The sequence below is a fragment of the Neofelis nebulosa genome, assembly GCF_028018385.1.
Source record: "Neofelis nebulosa isolate mNeoNeb1 chromosome Y unlocalized genomic scaffold, mNeoNeb1.pri SUPER_Y_unloc_1, whole genome shotgun sequence".
In the NCBI taxonomy this organism is placed as follows: Eukaryota; Metazoa; Chordata; class Mammalia; order Carnivora; family Felidae; genus Neofelis; species Neofelis nebulosa.
The window spans coordinates 224,972-251,167 of record NW_026691917.1 but is presented as its reverse complement, the minus strand read 5'-3'; the positions used below and the strand labels follow the sequence as shown (position 1 = coordinate 251,167).

Here is a 26,196-nt window from a genome sequence, read left to right as displayed (position 1 = left end):
CTTTGTCTAACAGACTTATTTTTCACTTAGTGTAATATACTTTAGCTCCATTCATGTTGTTGCAAATGGAAGATTTCATCCTTTGCTATGGCTGAGTAATATTTCACACACAACTTCTTTCCTGTCCATCAGTTGATGAGCGCTTGGGGTGTTTGCAATTGTAAATAGTGCTGCTGTAAAGAGAGGGTTGCCTGTATCCTTTTGAAATCAGCATTTTTGTATCCTTTGGGTAAATATCTAGTAGAACAATTGCTATGTAGTAGGGTAGTTCTATTTTTAACTTTTTGAGGAACCTCCACACTATTTTCCAGAATGGCTGCACAGTTTGCATTCCTACCAAAAGTGCATAATGGTTTCCTTTTCTTCACATGCATGCCAACACCTGTTATTTCTCATGTTGTTAATTTTGAAGGTGAATATCTCATGTTAATTCTACAGTTGTGAGATATTTCATTGCAGTTTGGGGTTGTATTTCCCTGATAATTAATGATGTTGAGCATCTTTTCATGTGTCTCTTGGCCATCTAAGAAACTAAAGGGAAAAAAGAGAGAGGGGGGCAAACCGAGAAACAGACTTTTAACTCTACAGAATAGGTGGTTGGGTGGGGAATGGCTGAAATAGATGATGGGGACTAAGATGTACATTTAGGATGAGCACTGGGTGTTGTATGGAACCGTTGACTTCCTTATGTTGTATATCTGAAACTAATACTGTGTATGTTAACTGCAATTTGAATAAAAACTTGAAAAAATTCCACATATAAATAAGATTATGCAGTATGTTTTCTCTGACTTTCAGTAAGCATAATGCCCTCAAGGTCTATCTGTTGTTAACAGATGGCAGTGTTTTCTTCCTTTTTTCCTTTCTTCTTCCCTCCCTCCCTAATATAACTTTTTTTTTTTTTTTTAACGTTTTTTATTTATTTTTGGGACAGAGAGAGACAGAGCATGAACGGGGGAGGGGCAGAGAGAGAGGGAGACACAGAATCGGAAACAGGCTCCAGGCTCCGAGCCATCAGCCCAGAGCCTGACGCGGGGCTCGAACTCATGGACCGCGAGATCGTGACCTGGCTGAAGTCGGACGCTTAACCGACTGCGCCACCCAGGCGCCCCCCTCCCTCCCTAATAATATCACATTGTGTCTGTGTGTCTTGGTTCTTCTCACATTTTCTGTATCTGTTCATCTATGCATGGATACTTTGGGTTTTTTCCCATGTGTTGGCTAATAAAAATAATAAATAATGCTGTAATAAACACTTACATGGTAGATATTTCCTCAGATAGTGATTTTGTTTTCTTTGGGTATACACCTAGAAGTGAAATTGAGGGATCAGGTGGTAGTTGTATCTCCAATTTTAAAAAGGTTTTCTAAATGTTTATTTGTTTATTTTTAAGAGAGAATGAGAATGAGCAGGGGAGGGTCTGAGAGAGCGGAGCGGGGGAGAGAATTCCAAGCCGGCTTTGGACTGTGAGTGTAGAGTTCGTGAGATCGTGACCTGAGCTGAAGTTGGATGATTAACCAATGTGCCACTCAGGCACCCCATTTATTTCAGTTTTTTGAGGATCCTTAACACTGTTTACCATAAATTGTTTTCATTTTGTTGATCATTTCTTTTGCTGTGCAGAAACTTACTAGTTTGATGTAATCACACTAAAAAATTTTTTTTAAACATTTATTTATTTTTGAGAGACAGACACAGAATATAAGCAGGGGAGGCTCAGAGAGAGAGGGAGACCCAGAATCTGAAACAGGCCCCAGGCTCTGAGCTGTCAGCACAGAGCCCACCACGGGATTTGAACCCACAAACCGTGAGATCATGACCTGAGCTGAAGTCAGACGCTTAACTGACTGAGCCACCCAGGCGCCCCGATAATCACATTCATTTCTGATTTGCTTGTGTTTTAGTTGTCATATCCAAAATACTATTGCCAAGAAACATACCAGTGTCAGGGAACTTCTTCCTTGTGTTTTCATCTAGGAGTTTTATGGTGTTCATTGTCAGTCCATTTCTGAGTTTACTTTGCAAATGTTATTAAGATATTTTTTTTGTTTCATTGTTTTTTTTTATGTAAATAATCTACTTTTCTCAGGGCCATTCATTGAAGAACCTTCTTCTCTCATGAGTGTTAATAGTTCCCTTGTCAGATACTGGTAGTCTGTATACATGGGTTTATTACTGGGTTGTTAATTTTATTCTCTTGGTCTTTGTGCCTTGTTTTTTTATTCCAGTAACCATTCTGTTTTGATTTCTATCAGAAAGGGTGATATTTCAAACTTTTGTTATTCTTTGCATTTCTTTGGCTACTTGGGGATCTCTTGTGGTTTCATGCCAATTTAAAATCTTTTTTCTTTGCCTGTTTCTATAAAAGTTGACATTGAAATCTTGATAGAGATTTCAGTGACTATATAGTTGGATGTGGGTAATATGGACATTAATAACAAAATTTAATTCTCCTATTTACAAAAATGGGTATCTTTACATTTATTTGTGTCTTATTCAATTCCTTTACTCAAAATCTTATATTATCAGTGTGTATGTTTGTCATTGATAGATTTAAAATTCATTACTAACTTTATTATTCTTGATACTATTCCTGAAGTGTTCCATGAGCAAATGGCTAAGAATGAATTCACAAGACATCTTTCGTGCAAAAAGATGGTTTTATTAAAGCATGAGGACAGGAGCTTTTGTGGTAGGATCACCTCCCTACGGAGGAAAAAACCAAAACAAAACCCAAAAAAGATCTCAGGGCAACATGGTTACATGTGTATGTGACACCATTCCTCATGACCCTGTAACATGCGAACACCCAATGAGACCAGGTTTGCATGTTACCATATATGAGAGACAAAGCAGTAGAATATGTATAAAAAACTGTGGGCTCAGTTCTGTGTGCACAAATCCAACTGAGCTTTGCTGGTATGAATAAAGTTCCTTCCTGGAAAGAAAAGCCTCAGTGTCACGACTCTCTGTGCAAGAATCCCGTTACGTTGCTTGGGAGCTGGAGTTCAGTTGAATCAGCGTGTTTCCACCTCCTTTGCCACTGGGTACAAACATCTGAGTGCCTAGAGAAGCTACCTCGCCTGTTGCCAGAGGACTGCTTGTTCTGGAGAAGATAAACCTATCTCTGTGCACAGGAAGGTGAGAATTAGTGAGGCCCAGGAACAAGCTTAAGGAGTGCTACCCGCCAGACTGGTAAGAACCCAGGTTTGTTTTGAAAGACCTGGCTCTAAGAGGCAGAAGGGGAGTCTGATAACTTCCCTGAGTTGCCCTAGTAATTCCACAAGGGACTTGGAACAAAGCTGCGACTCTAAGGCGCTGAATATAGGGCGGTGGGCTGGAGTCGTGTGAGTGTGTGTGAATGAGACAGACAATGGAAAGGTTCCAGCCTGACCAGCGGCCGAAACCAGTGTTGACTCCTGATCCATGGTTTTGTGGAGACCTCATACATCCAAAGGCGACATCAGACTTCCTTGGAGTCTGATCCCAGTCAGGGATTGAAACTGAACATGCCAATGCTAATTTGAAATATCTCCAAGGGGAGAGTGGCCAGAAATTGACAAAAGCGAGTGTGTATCCTCTCCAAACTAGTCCCCCAACTTCCTCTTTTTTCCCCTTGTATGCATGAAAGTTGTCTGTTAGGGGGAAGAAATGGGCGGAGAGCAGAGTAAACTAACACCCCTAGGGTGTATGTTGAGAAATTTCAGAAAGAGATATTCAGGAAATTATGGTGTGAAATCAGCACCCAGAAAGCTCTGGACATTCTGTGAAATTGATTGGCTATCAGTTGGGGTGGGCTGGCTCTCCATGGGCTCACTTGATAAGGAAGTAGTTAGCTGAATATTCAGGGTCATCGCGGGGGACCCAGGCCACCCAGACAAATTTCCTTACATTACTGTTGGCAAGACCTGGTCCTATCCTAGCCTCCTTGGCTGAAACTCTGTATTGAAAAGAGCTTTAAAGTTAGGATAGCTTGCATCACAGCTTCCCTCCAAATACTGGCCAGAAATTAAAAAGCCCATACTGTCGGGAGAACCTGAAGAAACCCCACCACGATATGTCCCACTGGACCCCTCACTGCCACCTGTGCCTTCAGTCACTCTAGCTGCCGAACCCAATCAGAGTCTGCCCTTAGTCTCAAGACCTCACCACCCCTAGCACCACTGGCCTCCGTAATGTGACTCACTTACCTGGACTGCCAGTCTGAACCCCACATATACCTCCTAGTCATATACCTGACTAGAGAATCAGACCAGCAGAGGCGGTCCCTCCCTGCAGCCACACCAGGGAGCCCTACAGATGCCACTGAGGGAAACCAGGAAGACCAGATCCAAGGAGGCCAGCATGTTTTTGTGTTCCAACCCTTTACCATTATGGACCTCCTAAACTGGAAACACCGTACCCCCTCCTATATGGAGAAACCCCAGGCTGTGATGGTCCATAATTCAAAGCTACAAACCTACCTGGATGACTTCTACCAACCTCTTCTGACCTCTTCAAAACAGAGAAGCATCGTTGAATTACCTGGCAGCCTTAAAATGGTTAGAGGGGAATGCCCCAGCTGGGACACTAGACCCCCAGACCTATGCTTGGATTCACTTCCCTGGGGAGGACCCCAAATGGGAGCCAGATGCTACAGGTACAGAGGGAGGGTTTGCAAGGACTGAATAGTATCAAGAAGTGCTTCTAAATGGCATGGAGAAAACGTCATAAATACGAGTAAAACATCAGAAGTGCTACAAGGACCTGAGGAATGCCCAAGCCAGTTTTAGGAGAGACTATGTGAGGCATTTCATCCCTCTAATGCAGAAGCGTCCGCCAAGCAGCGGATGGTTAATGCAGCTTTTGTAGCTCGGGCTCAGGGGGACATTCCACCTAAGCTGCAAAACCTAGAGGGTTTCACTGGCCTGAATGCCAGTGCGTTGCTAGAAGTAGCAACCCAGGTGTTGGTTAACCATGCAGGTGACAACGGAAGGAAGAATGCCAACAGATGGGAAAACAGGCAGGCTTGTTAGCTGCTGCCATAGTGGAGCAGTCAGAATGTTCCCGGAAAAGTGCCCTACAAGGAAAGGTTCAAGGCTCCAAAGGGGACCGCTGGGGAGGAAGGTGTAGCCCTGGATCAAAATTAGGGTGGAATCAGTGTGCTTACTCCCGTCAGGAGGGCCAGTGGAAAAGTGAATGCCCCCAGCAACCAGACGATTGTCAGCAAGGTCCCAAGCAGAAAGAAAGAGACCATGTGGTCCAGGGCTGGTATTAACTGGCTCCAGGGCCTCATGGGGCCCCCGAAGATGACTTTGTGGGGCTAGCCAGCAACAAGGACTATGAAGAGGACTGGGACAGACAGGCTATATTTTGTTAGGCCCCAGGAGCCCATGGTCTGAGTGAATGGGGGGGAGGGGGGGGTGGCCAACCCATTGACTTTATGGTGGCTACTGGAGCAAACACTCAGTAGTGACCCAACCCGTGGACACCTCTCACAGAGACAAGCCACCATTGTGGGGGCCTCAGGCAGTCGGACGCACTGTCCCTTCCTGTTGCCTCAACGATGCAGTTTAGTTGGCCATGAAGTCATCCATGAATTCCTGTACCTCCCCGACTGCCCTGTGGCTCTAATGGGCCGTGACCTGTTGGGAAGGCTGCAGTCCCAGATAACTTTCCACTCTTGCGGACAGGCTGCTCTGACCCTACGGAAACCAGAAGCAAAGATTGTGACAAGGAGGAACCACAACCGGTGCCTGAGCTTCCCTCTAAGATCCCAGGAGTGTGGGCTGAAGGCAACCCATGAGGCCTGGCCTGAAACATACCACCTGTGGTTGTGGAACTGAAGTCGAGGCAGAGCTCACCCAACAGAGACCATACTTTATCCCTTGCAAGGCACAGACCGGGATCCAAAAACACCTGGAGTGTTCAAGCTCAAGGAGGGAAGGGCAGTGCAGATGATGGACCAGATGCGGATTACTGCAGGGGGACATTAGCCCCTTCAGAATGCCTGACCTTCAGTGTTTTCCCTACTCATTCCCACTCGTCAAGTCCATAAATTCCTTGTTCTGGGAACCAAGGGCAATTTTGTTGGACAGGCAATAATCTAAGGAGTGTCTTATAATTTAGAGTGGCCCCTGCTGTCTCTCCTAGGGACTGAAGAATTCACATATAGCGCTTTTGTTCAGGGGCTAGGGAGTTTTCCCATGATAGATCTCTCAAAAAGTTCCTTGGCAGGGAATCCTAATATGGTTTCGCTTTATCCTTTACCTCATCAGGAAGAGACTGTACCCAGTGCATTTTTTTCTTTTCTTTTTTCTTGGAGCTCCTTAATTGTTCTGCAGCATCTTGCGTTCCTTGTGTCCCACTGCCTCCTGGCCACATGGGCTCCCTTGCCATGTTGGCCTGTAGTCCCCTTTTTTTTTTCTTCTGTCACATCAGGGTCACCATCTGTTGTAGACTCGGGGTGTAGAGTCCTTTTTTGTCTAGCAAGAAAATGGGGTGCAGGATTTAAATATGAGAGATGGCTGATGTCCAGGAGAAGACAAGAGCCCCGATTAAGGGTCCTTGCTCTGTTTTTATTGGGATCAGAGGGCTTATAAACATGGTGATGGACGTGCACAAAGAGACAATTAAACTGTGAACATTAACTCATGGATGTGAGGGAAAGGGGATCTTGAAGATATGCAGGGTTGGGGGTTTCGTTAACACAAAACAAAATCCTGGCGCCCGGGCATCCAGGTGGAAGGTTGTTTACAGCAGATGTGAGGCACCACCTCTGTTTACCTAAACTGGTCTAGGGGAGGAGAAAAACAGTGCACGTAACTCCAGGGTCAACAAGGCATCTTTCTTTTGCTTATCAGCTCCCTTTACCCTGCTGCAGTCTGTAGCCCTATTTACCTGTTTACCTAATTTGGTCCTTTTTTCCTGTGAAAGCAGCTTTCTGCTCTAGTACTAAATTGGGGGGGGGCAGCGGGCGGGGGGCTGTATCTGCCCTGCATACCTAATCTTATTTATTTCATATACCTTTGTATTGGGACCTTTGCCCTACCCTCTCTATACTGGAGCCTCTGCTCCACCTTCTCTATACTGGGGCCTTTGCCCTGCCCTGTTTACCTAATCTTGTTTACCCAAACTTGGGTGTGAGCATCCTGTGGCTTTGTAATTCTTTATGCCTTGTTAACCCATCATTGCAGGCTCAGGGAATTCCTAACGTTATTTCCCATTACCCAGGGACTGTGCTATATTTCAAGAGTCAGTACCACTGCTTCAATCACAGCCCATCAAGTTCTTCCACTCCTTCTACAAAGAAATAAGAGGTAGCCCCCTCCCATTTCAGTCCCAGCAAGGAACTTGTTTCTAGTCCTGGCAGAGACTATACCCTAGACACTAAAGTGTCTTCATGCTATGTGTGTGGGGGAACCAAGATGGGGGATCAGTGACCATGGGGGGCCTGGAAATTAGATTCCTGCAAGCTTTATAATGGAACAAAATACCCCAGTTCCATTACCAGGATTTGGCTCCTCAAAACCTCAGTCATTAGGAAGAACTGTCTGGCCTGTGGGGAAAAAAGTTCACCATCCCTGTTGGAAACTTAGCTTGCCTGGGCCAAAGGTTTTATAATTCAACTACCTGGAAAACTCAATGCTGGGTGTCCCCGGGTCATCTCCAGTGAGACACTACCCCTTGTCTGACTTCTCTCATCTCTGACAGGCCTGGGACAACATAGACGCAGCCATTAAATGACAGGCCCCATTTGGACTATACTGGATATGTGGGGAAACAGCCTATACATGTCAGGATCATGTGTGCTGGGCGCTATCTGTCCATCTGTTTTTCTTGCTCCGTCTTGCTAGGGGGGAACATCTGGGAGTTCAAATGTACAGAGATAGGGAGACTTAAAGGAAGTGGTATGCCTTGTGAATTGGCGATTGTAAAGATGAGGGGCCTCCCAAGTGTATAATCTAATATTATGGTCCTGTCACCTGTGCAGAGGACGGGTTCTGGGGCTACCGCACTCCGTTTTATGTGCTAAACCGCACAATCAGACTGCAAGCAGTTGTAGAAATTATAACGAAGGAAACTGCCATTAGTTCTTGCTGAGCAGCGAACCAAAATACTCAGTGCCCTCTGTCAAAATCACTTGGCTTTAGATAACTTGCTTGTTTCTGAGGGAGGTGTTTGTGGAAAATTTAAACAGAGCCTCTGGTGCCTACAGGTAGTTGATGAGGGAAAAGTCATAGAGGAGATCACAGATTGAAGAAGAATTGCTCATATCCCCCTCCAGACCTGGAATGGTTGGAACCCCAGGGAGAATTTGGAAGATGGTTTTTAACTTGGGGGTTGGAGGGGGGGATTCAAAACCCTCATGGGAATTATCCTCCTAATTTTGGGAGGGTGCTTGCTCTTACCCTGCTTAGCTTTCCTGGTTGTATAGTCTGTCTCCAGTCTCATTGAGGCCATGGTTGAAGGAAAGATGGCCACTCATGTAATGATGTTTTGGAAATATAAACCTCTGAACCAAGATGATGATGCTCTTTAACCCAAAAGTAGAGGGGTCTGAGCATCAAAGAGGGGAATATGGTAGGGTCCACTCTGTAAGGGGAGGAAAAAAAAATAACCTCAAGACAACCTGGCCATATGTGTATGGGACAGCATCCCTCAGACCCTGTAACGTGGGACCACTTAATCAGACTGCATGTTTGTGTGTTACCATATAGGGGAGACAAGGAAATAGAAAATGTATAAAAAAAAACTATGCCATGTGGCATTCAGGGCTCAATTCTTCGGATATGAACCCAACTGAGCAGTGCTGGCATGAATAAAGTTGCTTCCTGGAAAGGAAAGCCTCTGTGTCAAGACTAAGAATCCTGCTACACTGTGGGCAGAAAGTGCTGCACTGGGATTGTGAGGAATAGCTGTTTATATACTATTAAATTAATGGAGGTTAAGGGTAGCCTAAATCTCTAAGGAATTTGGAAGGAAAGTGTTCAGGACTTTGAGGAGCTAGCTGCTGTGAAGATACTACTTTTAGTCTTTAATAAAACAACATTAAGGCACTGAGGCATGAGTTCCTAGGGAGGGTCACACTCTGCATGTTTCAGGTGTCTATCAGTGTGGGCTGCAAGCTGTTAGGATATTTAAATTCAGCTACATGCCTTTTGCCTTTGCTTTCCTTATCAATTTTCCAGTGGGCTTTTCTTTTTCAGATGGTTGCTAAAGTAAACAATACAACTGAAATTTGTTTGCCATAAAGTTCTGTCTTGGAACTACTTTTGCTCTGTCACATAACTTTATATATTTGTGTGTTGATTTTCATTTGGCTCAAGCAATTTTTAATTTCCCTTTTAATTTCTTTGATTCATTGGTTCTTCAGGAGTGTGTTTGATGTCCCTATGTTCGTGAATTTTCCTGTTGATCCTCTTTTACTGAGTTCATACCTTTCATTGTAGTCTGAGAAGATAAGACTTCACCTGTTCTTAAATTTGAGACTTGTTTTATGTGCTAACATGTGATTTATCCCAGAAGATGTTCCATGTGTGCTTGAATAGAATGTATATTCTGACCATGTTGGATGAAATGTTTCATATATGTTTGTGAGGTTCATGTGTTGTCTGTTATTGTTCTAATTTGCTGTGTCCCTTTTAATTCTCTGGGTGATCCATCTGTTGTCCAGAGTAGGGTATTAAAGTCACAACTTTTATTGTATTGGTATTCATTTCTACTTTAATTTCTTATAATTAGTTTTTAAACTTCTATTTTTGAGGTAATCTCTACACCCACCATGGGGCTCAAACCCATAATCCTGAGACCGGGCCAGCCAGGCACTAGTATTTATTTCTGCTTTTAATTCTGAGGTGATCTGCTTTGTGTTCAGGTGTTCTGGTGGTGGATACATAAGTAACTTGCAATTATTGTGATATAGTGACACGTGTGTGTGTGTGTGTGTGTGTGTGTGTGTGTGTGTGTGTGTGTGTGTATGTGTGTGTGTGTGTGTGCGCGCGCGCGCGTGCAGTTACTAGTGACCTTTGACCTTTTTTGGCCGTCTTTACCTTGAAATCTTTTTTTTGTCTGATACAAATGTAGCTCTTACTGCCTTCTTTTGGTTACCTTACAGATAATCTTTTTCTCTTCCTTCACTCTCCTGTGTATCTTAGGCAGCAGCATATCACTGGATTTTTTTTTTTTAATGTATTCAGGCATTCTATGTTTATTGTATCAGTTTCTGTTTAATTATCGATAGGTAAGGATTTACAAATACCATTTTAGTGTTCTGGATGTAATGTAAAGCTTTTGTTCCTTTTTATATCTTGGTGTTTTCTTTATGTGATTAGATTACTTGGTGCTGACATGCTTTGACTTTTTATAGTAGTCTTTTATATCACTACTACAAGTTTTTCCTTTGTATTTACCAGGAAGCTTACATAAAATATCTTTTATTTATAACATTGTTTTATCTGGTAACTTTGCATACAAACTTTTCATCTTTTTCTTTCCCATTCACATGTTGATGTTACAGTTAAGATATTCTTAAATTGTTTATGCAATAATAAACTATTGCACTTAACTTTTTTTAACACTTAATGTTTTTTAAATTAGACTTGTTTTAGACTTGTAAATGAATTATATATTACTGTTACAATATTAAGAGAGTCTGAATTTGAGTGTATATTTACATTTACCCAGTGAATTTTACATGTACATTCATACGTTTTTATGATGGTATTAATTAGCATCTTTTTATTTCCTCTTGAAAAACTCACTTTGGGATTTCTGGTAAGGCAGGTATAGTGATGATGAAGTTTCTTAGTTTTTGTTGGGGAAAAGCATTTTCTCTTCTTCATTCTGAAAGGTGGCTTTGTTTAGTATAGCATTCTTGGTTGACAATTTTTTTAGTATTTTAAATATATCCTCTTCTGCCCTGGAAAGTTTCTGATGACACATCTCCTTGTAGTTTTATTGGTGTTCCCTTGTATGTGAAATGTCACTTCTCCCTCAGTGTTTTCAAAATTCTCTTTTGTTTTTGACAATTTAATTTTAATTATAATGTGTGTTGATGTGGCTGGCCCTTTTAGGTTGAATCTCTTGGGTTCTTTTGTACCTCATTAGTCTGGATGTTCATGTCTCCATATATATCCGCTTTTCAGCATTTATTGCTTTAAATATATTTTCTTTCTCTTTGTTTTTCTCTTTTGTACCTGGGTTTACAAAATGCTTTTATGTTTTCCTTTTGATGGTGTTTCATAACTCCTTTTCACCCCTTTTTTTTTTTTTTGCTCTTCTAGCTGGTAATTTTTCTAAAAAATTCTTTTTTTAAACATTTATTCACTTTTAAGAGAGAGAGAGAGACAGCATGAGCAGCGGAGGGGCAGAGAGAGAGAGGAGACACAGAATCTGAAGCAGGCTCCAGGCTTTGAGCTGTCAGCCAAACTGAACCAACTCAGCCACTCAGCCAACTCAGTTGGCTCAGCCTCCCCTCCCCTCCCCTCCTCTGCCCTCCCCTCCCCTCCCCTCCCCTGCCCTGCCCTCCCCTGCCCTGCCCTGCCCTGCCCTGCCCTGCCCTGCCCTGCTCTGCCCTGCCCTGCCCTGCCCTGCCCTGCCCTCGTTTTTCTATTATTTTTCCTTCCCTTAGTTTCATCTGTTCTGTGTCTTAAAGTCCTCATGAGTGAAGTCATAGATATTTGTCTTTCTCTGACTAATTTCGCTTAGTGTAATACCCTCTAGTTCCATCCACATAGTTGCAAATGTCAAGCTTTCATTCTTTTTGATTGCCAAGTAATACTCCATTCATTGTGTGTATATACATATATATGTAATATATACGTGTATGTGTATATACATATACATGTATATGTGTATACATATGTATGTGTATATATACATGTATATATATGTATATCTTCTTTATTCATCCATCCATGGATATTTAGGCTTTTTCCATACTTTGGCTATTGTTGATAGTGCTTCTATAAACATTGGGATGCATGTGCCCCTTTGAAACAGCACACCTGTATCCCGTGGATAAATGCCTAGTAGTGTAATTGTGCCTTCTGAGCTTCTAATGCATCCTTCTCAGTCTCTGTGGTTCAAGAATGTGCTTTAATCTTTACCCCTATATTCTTGGGTTTTCATCTTCTTTATGGATACTTGCAAGTTGCTCTTCTCATGAGGGGGAAGACTGGTATCACCTGTGTTGCACCCTGATGATGTTATCTTGGCACCAGTTAAGTATTACCTTCAAAATTTTGGTTTCCCTTCTCTATGACCTTATGGTCTGGTGGCAAATAAGTGTTAGTGCCAAAAGGAGGCATGTTCCTAGTTCCTATAAAACTGAAAGTTGAGACTGCTGCCTGGCTATTTGGACTCCTTATTCCTCAATTTGAATTAACAGGCAAGAAAAGGTGTTTCTTTTCTGTTGTGGTGATTCATCTTGATATGCAGGGGGAAATTTACTCCTGCATGTAAGAAAGAGTTTGTGTGCAGTACAGTGTATCCCTTAAAGCATCTCTTAAAATTACTATGCCTTATGATATAAGGTCAATGGAAAACTGCAAAAACATAGTCAAGGGTGGAATAGTAATGGCCCAGACCTTTCAAGAATGGTTGGTATAACCCTAGCAGTTAAAGAAAGATGATGAGTTGAAGCACTTTTCTGGTTGCAAAGGGACTACCGAATGATTAATGGAAGAAGGTGGTTACAAATACCAGGTATGGCCATGACTACAGCACTGAGGACTTTGTCAAGTGTGTGTAAAGCATGTATTTTTTTCTTCCTTTTCATATTCTCTGATGATGTAATGTACTGCTTACTGATATTGTATCATAGTGTTTCAACTACAGGATATCAAGAAGTGATTGTATTGCTGAGAGTTTTTTGTCCCCTTCTGGAGAAGGAGCTTCCCTGATTTTGGTTGTATGCACAATAATTGTATCATGTTAGGCTTCAGAATTAGACACTTGTGTTTTTTATTTTTTCTTTCTTTTCTTAGAGATTACATATGATTTAAGGATATATGTATGATGTATGTGTGCCTGTGGACTCGTTTTGGTTAATTTTATCTGGTGGCCCTGTTTGATTGGGTCCAAATATTTATTCAAACATTCTGGATATGCCTTTGAAGTTTTTTGGGATTAGATTAACACATGAATATACTGGCTAAAGCTGATTAGCCTCCTTAGTGTAGATGGGTCTCTATCAGTTCAAGCCCTATCTACTATAGAAAAGTTGACCATCCTGTGAATAAGTCTTTGAACTGGGACATCCATAGCTTCCTGCATTTTTACTTAAATTAAAACATCAACTTTCCTGTTTCTAACTTTGACTATTCAGATCTTTGTATTTGTCAACGTGCATTCAGTCAGATCCTTACAATAAACCACACACACAGATGTACATACACTCCCTCTACTTCCTCTCCCTGTTGGTTCTGTTTCTGTGAGGATCCTTAATGTGACATTATTTAAGCCTCTGCAGTGAAATGTACAAGCCTTATTCTGAGGTAGATCTTTAGTTCTTAATTTTGAACTATTTTTAAAATTTTATTGCAAATTTTAGCAGTTTACTTTTTATCATTACATATATTTAAAAAAATTTTTTTTAAACGTTTATTTATTTTTGAGACAGAGAGAGACAGAGCATGAACGGGGGAGGGGCAGAGAGAGGGGGAGACACAGAATCGGAAGCAGGCTCCAGGCTCTGAGCCATCGGCCCAGAGCCTGACGCGGGGCTCGAACTTACGGACCGCGAGATCGTGACCTGAGCTGAAGTCGGACGCTCAACCGACTGAGCCACCCAGGCGCCCCTTCATATATTTTAAAGAACAGAAGTTCAAAAATTGTTAACTTTGGAGGTTCACAAATTTATTTTAATGGACTTGTCTGTACATTTTAGGTTTTATTGGCTATATTTGGTTTCTGTCACTTACTTTCTTCTGTAAGTAAACTCGTAAAAATGTAAACCCTATTTTAGGTCTGCAGTGCCACGTAAAAATACGGTGAGCTGAATTTGGATGCTGAGCCAGTTTTTCCTGATCTGGCTGTAGCATGTCTAATTACAAACACATAATTTCTGTTCCTTTCCTTGGAGAAGTTATACATTTCCTATTGTTGTCTTTGTCTTTCTCCTTCTCTCTTTTAAAAGTAGGTCTGGAAATACTCATAGCCTATTTAACAAGTGCTTCTTTCTTCTTCCCTCCCCTCCCCTCCCCTCCCCTCCCCTCCCCTTCCCCTCCCCTCCCCTCCCATCCCCTCCCCTCCCCTCCCCTCCCCTCCCCTCCCCTCCCCTCCCCTCCCCTCCCTCTCTCTCCTTCCCTCCCCTCCCTCCCTCTCCCTCCCTTCCTCTCCCTCCCTCCCCTCCCTCCCTCCTTCTTTCCCCTCCCTCCCTCCCTCCCTCCCTCCCTCCCTCCCTCCCTCCCTTCCCTCTCCTCCCTCCCTCTCCTTCCTTCCTTTTTTTGGCAATGGTCCTGAGGGACTCATGAATGTCAAATTCCAGACCTTGGTGATTTTAGGTGGCAGTCTTAAAAGTTGGGCGCATAAGTTTGTGGTCCAAACACTTTGTTCCTCATGGAGAAGACTGAAGTTGGAGAAGACTTGTGATTGTTAAAGGCAGAATTAGGAGGGTAATTGTGGGGTTTATGGTATAAGACTGTCTTGGTCTTCCTGCCTGTTTTGATGAGGATATTTTACCAACTGCCTGATATGTAGGAGTCACTCAGCTAAGTTTTGAATTTCACTTAGGGAATTAATCCACGTGTTGCTGTATATTTGGTCCAACCCTGGGAGGAGGGAATGTCAGGAGTCTGCTATCTCTGTCATCATCTTGGTAACGTTCAGCCACATCTTTTTTTCTTTAACACAGACACATTATATAGAGTTGTTATTGATGATCACATGAAACTAGGGTTTGTGACAGACACTTTGACAAATTATAAATCCTCTGAACCTCACTTGTTTCTGAATTATACAGAGAGAGAATTTCATAAATTATATATTTTGTAGAAAATTATACCTAATCTTCAAAACAGTTGTAAAACTGACAACAAGAGATCCCTGTAAGTCTTTATGGTGTCCTTTTGCATTGACCCATATGATTATCTCTGACAGTACTAGTTTCTCCATAACCTTGTCAGTACTTGTTATTGTCTTTTTTATTTTTGCCATCTTAGGTAGGTGGAGATATCTTGCTGTGATTTCGGTTTTCATTGCTGTGAAGGGTAATGATATGAACATCTTTTCAAGTACATACTGGTCATTTTTAAATTTATTTTTATTGTTGAAATATTTGATCTGTAACATTGTAAATTTAAGATGTACATGTTAATTTCATATATACATATTGTAATATGATTGCCATTGTAGCAATAGTTAGTATCTCACTTTGTATTATCTTGTACTTGTATTATTTTTTTATATATGTATTGTATATTTCATGTATGTATATATTGTATTGTATTTTTTATATATGTATTATTTTAATTTGTATTATTTTATTATTTCTTCTTGGTAGTTGGAATAATTCCTTTTTAAAAATTTTTTTAAATGTTTACTTCTGAGAGAGAGAGAGAGAGAGAGTATGAGATGGGGAGGGACACACAGAGAGAGAGAATCCTAAGCAGGCTCCCAACTGTCTGCACAGAGCCTGATGTGGGGCTCAAACTCATGAACCGTGAGAGGGTGACCTGAGCTTCTGAAGTAAGATGCTTAACCGCCTGAGCCACCCAGGCACCCTGGTTGGAATAGTGAGCAAGTCTTTTTGTCTCTTAGCAAGTTTGTTGATTATAATACAGTATGGTTCTCTGTGTTTGCTGAAATGTGTGTGCAGTAGATTTCTAGCGGTTGTCTTTCTACCCACTGGTAGTTTGAAATAAAACCTGTCCTATGCCGTTCACCTGTCTTCCTGTGATAACCATCACTTACTCTGTGTTTTAACAAGTTTAGCTTTTTTTTAAATTTATTTTTATTTTTTTTTAACGTTTATTTATTTTTGAGACAGAGAGAGACAGAGCATGAATGGGGGAGGGTCAGAGAGAGAGGGAGACACAGAATCTGAAACAGGCTCCAGGCTCTGAGCAGTCAGCACAGAGCCCAACGTGGGGCTCGAACTCACGGACCGCGAGATCATGACCTGAGCCGAAGTCGCACGCTTAACCGACGGAGTCACCCAGGCGCCCCAAGTTTGGCTTTTTTTTTTTTTTTTTTTTTTTTCAACGTTTTTTATTTATTTTTGGGACAGAGAGAGACAAAGCATGAATGGGGGAGGGGCAGAGAGAGAGGGAGACACAGAATCCGAAACAGGCTCCAGGCTCCGAGCTGTCAGCACAGAGCCCGACGCGGGGCTCGAACTCACGGACCGCGAGATCGTGACCTGGCTGAAGTCGGCCGCTTAACCGACTGCGCCACCCAGGCGCCCCAAGTTTGGCTTTTTTGATACCACATGTTATTGATACCATGCAGTGCTGGGTTTTTTTCTGACAGTTTTTACTGGTTTTCCGTTTTTCTGCTTGTTTTTACTTACCACTTACATTGTTACAAATGGGAAGATGTACTTTCTTATGGCTGAATAGTATTGCGCTGTGTGTGTGTGTGTGTGTGTGTGTGTGTGTGTGTGTGTGTAACATCTTACTTATCTATTCATCTGTTGATGGTACCTTAGGTTGTTTCTATATATCTTGGCTCTTGTGAATAATGTGCACTGAACACAGGAGTATGTATATGTCCTTTCAATACCCTATTTTCATTTTCTTTGGATAAATATACACTGGTGGAATTGCTTGATCATATGGTAGATCTCTTTCTAATTTTTGTAAACAACCTCTGTATTTTCCATAATTGTTGAACCAATTTATATTTCCATCAGCAGTGTACTAGGTTTCCTTTTTTTACATCCTTGTGAACATTCGTTATCTCTTGACGTTTTCATGATAGCCATTCAAAGAGGTGTAAAGGTGGTATGTTGTTGTGTTACTGAATTGTACCTCCTTGATGATTAGATGTTGAGCATCTGTTTATGTTTTGGCCATTTAAATTTCTTCTTTGGAAAAATGTTTACTTCCTGTGCCCATTTTTAATTAGATTCTTTTTTGTTGTTAACTCCTTACAAGATACGTGGTTTGCAGAAATTACCTCCCATTCTTTTCATGTTTTTAATTATTCTGTTCAGAAGATTTTACATTTAATGTCCTACTTGTTGATTTTTACTTGTGTGTGCTTTTCATGTCAACCCAAGAAATCTTTGTCAAAACCACTGTCAAGGAGCTGCTTTTCCAAATTTTATTCCAGGAGTTCTAGGGTATTATGTTTTGGGTATAATGTTTAAGTCTTCAATTGATTTCATATTAATTTGGGGGAGTACTGTAAGAAATAGGTCCAGTTTCATAGTTCTGCATATATTTATCCATTTTTTTCAACTCCATTTTTTGAAGACACAGTCCTTTTGTCATCAGATGTTCAGATGATCATGGCTCCCTGATTGAGAAATAGTTGATTGTAAATGTGGGGGATTAATTTTCTGCTCTCTATTCTGTTCTCTTGGCCTATAGTTCCATTTTTATGCCAATACCATACTGGTTTTATATGCTGTAGTTTGTAGCAGGAAGTGTTACACCTCCTGCTTTGTTCTTTTGTGTGATTTCACATAAGCTTTAAGAATGTAAGTTTCATGTTTTCATTTTGGGCTTCATTAAAAAGAAGGTGAAAATACCTGTTTTCTTCTTTTAAATGTTTATTTCTTTTAGAGAGAAAGAGAGTGAGCAGTGGAGGAGGACAATGGGGGTGGGGGGGGGGGGTGGGCAGAGGATTCCAAGCAGGCTCTGTGCTGTCACCACAGAGTTTGATAGGGTCCTAAACTCATGAACCATAAGATCATGACCTTAGCCGAAGTCAGATGTTGAGGTGACTGAGCCACCTAGGTGCCTCAAAATTGAAAATACTTGAAGTAGTTTGGCTTTTCTGAATTGCATGTTACTGAATGACCTCATTGTTTTAAGTGTATTATGTAATGTATGGTAGAATTTTCAGAACATAAAAACATAATGTACCAGATTTCTAATAAGTAGGAAACAGCTGTAAAAACTTTTACAATGAAAAAATTTTTTTTAACAGAATGCTGCCTTTTTATACGGCCTTGGTTTGGTTTACTTCTACTACAATGCATTTCACTGGTAAGTTGATTTAAACCATGTTTCCACTTACGTGTGTGTGAATGTGTGTATGAAAAATACTTCCACATAGCTATGATAACTTGTGGATCCCCTTAAATTGAAGATAAGAACATGAAATCAGAAGAGATAAATTAGTACAGGTGGAAAATACTGCTTTAATTTGTGTATGACATTGTTTAGTTCTGTGAGATGAATGTAAATTTTTATTATTTATCTTAAAGTGATGTCTATATGTTTTCCAAAAAACCCTTACCTTTTAAAATGCTCTGCAGTAAATTTTGCAATAAATTTTGTAATAAATGCATATAAAACTACACAACTTTAGAAGTAGGAACATAACCAAAATGACTTACTAAAGACATAGTGTGTTCCTTTGTCCTTATTTATGGTATACGTGGTATCTGTATGTTTTTTTGGTAAGAGGAAATTGACTTTGGAAACACGTAAGATTCTAAATAGTGACCCTTGTGGAGTTTAGAGAATACAGTACAGTTGATACTTGAACAAACAAGTTTGAACTGCACAGGTGGTCTTTACATGATATATTTTGTTGCTTCTAGGTGTATTTTCTCTACCTTATGATTTTCTTAACATTTTGTTTTCTGTACTTTATTATAAGAATGTATTTTGTGATACATATACAAAATACGTGTTAATTGAATTTTTATGGTTTCGATAAGGATTCCAGGCAACAGTATGCTATTAATAATTAAGGTTTTGGGGGGTAAAAAGTTACAGCTGGATTTTCTTGTTGCTGTGGGTGTTGCCCCTAACCCCTACAGTATTCAGTCAGTGGTCAGTGGACTTTTTTTTTTGGGGGGGGGTCTCATGTATTACTCATTTTTGAGGAAGTAATAATTTACATAGTTCAAATACTAAAAAATATTCAAAATTTATCCAGCGTATTTGGATTTTCTCTACTAGTAATCAAGAATTTTTAAAAAGAGCAAATAAGAAGATATAGAATTAGACAAAGATAAAGTGATAGACAAATGAAGGTGGAAGTAGATTAGGTACTGCATTCCTATTGAGGTAAGATAGTTTACAGAAAAGACTGTACTGCAGGAATTCCATCTGGAAGAAATAAATACCAGCCCTATATATATTACATTATACTAATAGATTACAGGTAGAATCTAAACATGTGATAGGCAAGTGAAGTTTCTAAATGTAGATCTTTCTAGAGCAGTATAGAATGAGGATTAACACTCTTACCCTCTTGGCCTTTTAAAACCTTTCCTATTGTCCCCGTCTGAGATGCTTCAGAAAAATTTAAAAAGCGGTTATTGTCACTGAAAATGTTATTAAACCTTTACTGTTGAATGATCTGTGAATGTGAATATGGAAACGATTGAGTTTCCATATCTTTTTCTAATCTAAAAATGTTCATAAGATTTTCAGAAAGTTGTAATTTCTGTCAGAATTGTGTAACAGGAATGTTTCCTGAAGTGCCAAGGAAAATACATATAAATACTAAAAGTTTAGATTCTTTTGTCTTTATTTCAGGGCAATTAAAGCATTTCAAGAGGTGCTTTATGTTGATCCCAGCTTTTGTCGAGCCAAGGAAATTCATTTGCGACTTGGGCTTATGTTCAAAGTGAACACAGACTATGAATCTAGTTTAAAGGTAGGTAGCTTGGGTTTTTCCTAGACAGACCCTATTCTCTGTGGTGTTGCTAAGTTTTAAGTGTTCAGAAATGTTGGAATTTATATGACCACTATAAAAAAAGAACTAATTTAGGATATAAATTAAAAGGTTAAAAAAAAAGTTTGAATTTCAGGGTACAAAGTAGACTTGATGCTAAGATTTGCAAGATGAATGTTTGGTTCTTTAAATTTTATTTTATTGGTTTGTTTTTATTTTGTCTTTAAAAAGTGTTTGAAGTGTGTGATTCAGAAACAGTGAAGGCTTTTATTATATTTGAGCATGTAAAGCACTGGCCATAAAGATGAAGAGCAGTTATTGATGAAGTGCCAGTAATCTAATCATTGGCTAGTCTTGAATTCATATGTGACTGATGAGAAGTCTGCTCACTTCTAGTAGCACGACACATGGCATAGGCAAAATTTTGTAATACATTCTTCTCTGTTAAAACTTATGGACTGCTGGTTGGTGAGTGTAAATATTACTGTGAAAAAATAATACATTGTTAAATATTTTAATTCTAATGGAAATATGATTTATCAAAACTTTCATTTTTCAGTTTCTGTGTTCTGTCATTTTATGTCTTCTGAGGTTATTAATGGGACTGGAGTTTCTTTGTATGACAAAAGTATTGCTCTGTGAAAGAATTCAAGTTTCTGGGGGAAAGCACTAGGTTTTGTCAATTTATGACCATTCTGAATGTTTGCTTTTTTCCTGACATAGATCTATTGTGGAATATCTTGCCTACAAAAGAATGTGTGTGTGACTTTATAGTAGGACTTGCTCTGAATTCACTAGCATGGAAATGGTAAATAAATGTTATTTAAAAACTATGTGTGATAGGGGGTTCTCTAAACCACCCTTAATTGTCAGTGATTTGCTGAAGGTCACTGAACTTAGAAAGCAGTTTTATTTATGGTCATAGTTTATTACAGTGAAAGAGCACAGATTAAAATTGTCAAAGGAAAAAGCACAGGAGGTAGAGTCCAGGAGAGACAAGAGCCCTGTTTATACTCTCTCATTGCAGTCATATGAATAGCACTTAATTCATTTCAATGATGTGTGATCACACACACATAATATTGTCAACCAGGGATGTTCACCCAAGCCTTTCCAGGGTTTTTTTCCCTGTCCATGGAATGTGTATAATATTGGGGGTTGATATTGGTGAGATGGAGAGCATACCTAGCCAACCTTAGTTACCTAGTCATTAGTAGCCCCTTTGATATCAGACTGATACACTGTAGCCTCAGGCCCCCAGCACAAATAATGTAAGCATAAACTATATAGATGACTCCAAGTTCTGGGTATAGAAAGGCACACTTGTAAGGCAGAATATTCCAACGATGTAGAGATCATCCTCAGGAGTTGGTCAAGGGCCAGACATTTCTTTAAATATGCAGGGTTTGGACAACTGAGACCTGCTGAGTTAATCTCTTCCTGTGCTGTGTATTCATGCACTGCCTTAAACAAAGTATTGAATGTAATTGTCCCTGAATTTTATGGGTTTATAAAAGAATGATACTTACTGCACAAGTATTCAGTCAAGAACATTAAAACCATTGCAGATAGACTAAAGAATTTAGATTACATAGAGGCCACAGAAAGAAGTGTAGCTAAGGAGTAAGTCCAAGGTTAAATGCAGCTTGTGTAGAGAATGGAATCAGATTTATCAGTTTACTGTTTGCATATCATTTATCAAACTGTATACTGTGGGACTTTAGTGGAATTGAAATGTAAAGTAAGTATAGCTATGACACCTTGCAGATTTTAACCCTTCCTGACATCCACAATATATATTAATCCATCAGAGATGCTAATAAGTCTTATATCAGGAAGTAAATTAAATCTGGTATAATTTTCTTGGAACATATGTTATCCTACTGCAGGTTTTTTGTTGAGTTTTGTTTTTCGTTTTTTGTTTTTGTTTTTGTTTGATGGGTATTCTGTGGAAACACTGAAGGGCAAAAGAAAAACAGCGAAACATTTTTTCTCTTAAATATGGAATGTGTATATACAATTAGTGGAGAAAAGATTAACTGAATATTATACAGTGGTTAGTATTACTAAAATCTGTGGATGCTAAGCTGCAGTTACTGATTTGGAAGTGTTTACAATATCCTTTATTTAGGCAGAACAGAATTAAATATTCACTAGCTAAGTGAAAGTGATTTACTTAACTGATACATAAGAAAAACAGTCTTCTATATATTTGTACTCCTTAGGCTTAGGTAAAAAGTTCCAAACCTTCACATGATTTTGATTTTAATAAAAATATCTTACATACATACATGTAGCTTTTTCTGTGCACTGCTTTCTTTTACTTCTGACAGCTTTGTGATGCTAATCTCGTTTGTATGGAAAGGATAGGGTCTCCTGGGTAGCTTAGTTGGTTAGACATCAGACTTCTGCTCAGGTCATGATGTCCACCTTTCTTAAGTTCAAGCCCTGCATTGGGCTCTGTGCTGGCAGCTCAGAGCCTGGAGCCTGCTTGGGATTTTGTTTCTCCTTCTCTCTCTGCCCTTTCCTCTTCTCTCTCTTTCTCAAAAAAATAATAAAAAATAAATAAATAAAATAGGATATTGGGATGTTTTTGACACTTATCTTTCTGTTAGTTTTTAGGTCATTTGATTTTTATTTGATCCCAGCATTTGCTTTTTAAGTTCTCTGTTAATAGAAATATGCCTGTCTGTTTGAAAGAGAGAGAGAGAAAGAGAGAGAGAGAGAGAGCGAGCGCAACCAGGGGTGGGGAAGAGAGAGCAGGGAGGCAGAATCCCAAGCAGGCTCCATGCTGTCAGTGCAGAGTCCGACATGAGGCTTGAACTCATGAACTACAAGATCATGACTTGAGCTAAAACCAAGGGTCAGATGCTTAACCACTGAGCCACCCAGGTGCTGCAGGATGAGAAATTATCATATGTTGTGATATAATTACTTAGCATTTAAAATGAATGAAACTAGGGGCCATCTGGGTGGCTCAGTCAGTTGAGCATCTGATTTCAGTCAGGTCATGATCTCAAAATTTGTGGGTTTGAGCCCCATGCCAGGCTCTGTGCTGACAGCTCAGAGCCTGGACCCTGCTTCAGATTCTGTGTCTCCCTGTCTCTCTGCCCCTCCCCTGCTTGTGCTCTGTCTCTGTCTCTCAAAAATAAAAATGTTTAAAAAAATTACATGAATGAAACTATGACTCATTCCTAGGTTGGACTGTAGTAATTAGTCTTGCCAGGTATAAAAACCTCTGTACTATACCATGGTATTTCCTGGTGCAGTGTATTAGTGTAGACACTTAAATCTTAACTCAGGTTGGTTCAGATAACAGTAAAAATGCAATAGCTCTTGTCCTAGGAATTCCAGGCTTCAAGATTAATTGATTTAGTTGTTTTAGATATGTCATGAAGATTCATATTTTTTCTTATCTGTTGCTTTTTCCGTCTTTAGTATAGCATAGTTACCATATGTGAAAGAAGTACATTCTTTCTCATTCTGTTTATATTCATTAGTGTGTGACTTACTGTAATCCAGACCCACAGTAGGTGCTTGGCAAAGGTATCATCATCATTCTCATCTTCCTATGATGTGGAAGAATAGAATGTAGCTTCTTTTTAGTATCTTGAAGACTTAGAAATATTGAAATAACTTTTTACTTATTCACTTTTAAATGTTTGTTTATCTTTGAGAGAGAGAGATAGAGCATGAGCAAGGGAGGGGCATAGAGAGAATAGAGGGGGGTGGGGGGTGGAGAGAGAATCGCAAGCAGACTCTGTACTGTCAGTGCAGAGCCAATGCAGTGCTTTATCTCAGCAAACATGAGACCATGACCTCAACCAAAATCAAAAGTCAGACGCTCAACCAAGTAAGGCACCCAGTTGCCCCTTGAAATAACTTTTTAAAAATCTGCAAGGGACTTGCCCTTGTTTCTCACTTGTCAGATGTAGGTTGGGTGATTTTCTGTCGGAAGGGACGGAATTACTGGTAGATCCATTATTGAGGAAGATCTGATTGTCCAAGAGGTAATGTAGAATGGGTGTTGCTCTTAGAGAACAAAGCCAAGTTTAAGTCACATACATTTCAGGTCTTTCTGAACCTACCTTGTTTTTTCCCCTTAACTCCATGAGAGACATGGTATATTTTGCATGTTCTAGTTACTAAGTTGTTTAAAAAGTTACTTCATGTTTATTTATTTTTGAGACGGGGGAGGGTGAGAGAGAGAGGGAGACACAGAATCCAAAGCAGGCTCCGGGCTCTAACTGTCAGCACAGAGCCCGACGTGGGGCTTGAACCTATAAACCTTGAGATCATGACCAGAGCCAAAGTCAGATGCTCAACCAACTGAGCCAGGTGCTCCTTTTTCCTAAGTTATAAAAGATTCCTATACTTTTTTTCTGCACATCCATACATTATCAGTCCTTCTTTTTTCATTTCTCTTCCTGAAAATAGCCAGATGTGTCTCTGAAGCGGAGTAATTCACTTTTAGTGTAGTGTAAAGAGCCATTGAGGGAGTAAATTTCATTTTAAAACTTGACACTGCCTCAAAATATCTTCACCTTGCGAAGGTGATTTAAGGTGTTAAGATTTATTTATTTTGACAGAGGGAGTGCAAGTGTGGGGAGGGGCAGAAAAGGGAGAGAGAGAATCCTAAGCAGTCTCCATGCTGTCAGCACAGAGCCTGAAGCAGGGCTCATGGTCAGACCCACCAACCATAAGATACCTTCTAATTGGGAGACACTATGTATAGCAATTCTGAATTCCAGTTCCATTTTCCATTCATAGAATTTCATCTATCCTCATAAAAGTGATATTTACACTATTTTCAGTTATATGGTCTTATTATTAAATTAAATGACAAACAGAATTTTAATGTGCTCAGTGAGTGTTAGAAATGGCAGTTCTCTGCTAGGAATTTACCCAAGGGATACAGGAGTACTGATGCATAGGGCACTTGTAGCCCAGTGTTTATAGCAGCACTCTCAACAATAGCCAAATTATGGAAAGAGCCTAAATGTCCATCAACTCATGAATGGACAAATTGTGGTTTATATACACAATGGAGTACTACGTGGCAATGAGAAAGAATGAAATATGGCCTTTTGTAGCAACGTGGATGGAACTGGAGAGTGTGATGCTGAGTGAAATAAGCCATACAGAGAAAGACAGATACCATATGTTTTCACTCTTATGTGGATCCTGAGAAACTTAACAGGAACCCATGGGGGAGGGGAAGGGGGAAAAAAAAAGAGGTTAGAGTGGGAGAGAGCCAAAGCATAAGAGACTGTTAAAAACTGAGAACAAACTGAGGGTCGATGGGGGGTGGGAGGGAGTGGAGGATGGGTGATGGGTATTGAGGAGGGCACCTTTTGGGATGAGCACTGGGTGTTGTATGGAAACCAATTTGACAATAAACTTCATATATTGAAGAAAAAAAAAACGTACTCCATTTGTGGGCTAAACCTATATATGAACTATTCTACTCCAGAATAATACCACCACTTCAGATTTTGTTGTTTTCACTTTTCCTTTGTTATATAGTTTCCTGGGTACATTTTGTTGTTTCCTTACTTGGGTGATAGTAAGATTTTACTTCATTACTTCTTAATTTAAGTGATACTGATGTACTCTATAAGAATATGTTTAAAGCATAATCATTGCTTCAATAAAAGACATTTTGACAAATACATTTTTATAATACTAGTAACTTCTATTTACTATTAAACTGTTAAAATGGATTCTTTGAAATGAGTACAGTATAAGAATATTGGTACAGGATTCATGTTTTTCAGAAACCATCTTAATTTCATGGAATTATATAGGGTTCTCCCCTGATACTTTGCTTATGTGTATAATGCTAATTTCCTTAAATATATACCAATAGCAGAGCTGTTGGATTTTTATAGGATTGTATGTTTGTGTGTATTGTGTGTATGTACTTTGGGATCTTTTCCTGGCATACTTATAAACGTATTGTCTCATTATAATTTGCTAGTTGAAAATAAGAAATACTGACTTAAGAGGCAAATATAAAAGGAGTAATAAACATGAGCATTAACACATCATTTAGCATCACTAGTTGCAGCCAAGACAGAAGAGTGTATTCATGCGTTTTATTTTACTGTTTTATCTAGTATACCAGTACTTTCACTGTATATCTTTTAGTAATTCATTTTGCATTGTTCACTGGGTATATCATATGCCAGGAGTTTTAGAGCATTATTCTGGGATAATTTAAGATAGGGGTTGGTAAATTACTTTTTATTCTACAATGGTTTTACAGCTGCACTTGTTAGTTTACAAATTATTTGTGGGTGCTTTTGGGTTACAGTGTCAGAGGTATGTCAGAGACTGCATATCCTACAAAATAGAAAATATTTACTCTCTGGGCCTTTACTGTGTTATTGTTGAGAAAAGCCAAGTTCTGT

General features: G+C 39.8%; 1 protein-coding gene across 5 annotated transcripts in view; it reads left to right on the top strand.

The window, feature by feature from the left end:
• Positions 1–26,196, top strand: part of LOC131503576 (lysine-specific demethylase 6A-like) — a 195,246-nt gene that overhangs the window by 70,945 nt on the left and 98,105 nt on the right. For all 5 annotated transcript variants that reach the window (XM_058715028.1, XM_058715026.1, XM_058715027.1 and 2 more), the window contains exons 5-6: positions 18,080–18,138; positions 19,645–19,765. In XM_058715028.1, coding sequence (XP_058571011.1) covers positions 18,080–18,138; positions 19,645–19,765 — 180 coding nt within the window. The remainder of the gene's footprint in view (positions 1–18,079; positions 18,139–19,644; positions 19,766–26,196) is intronic.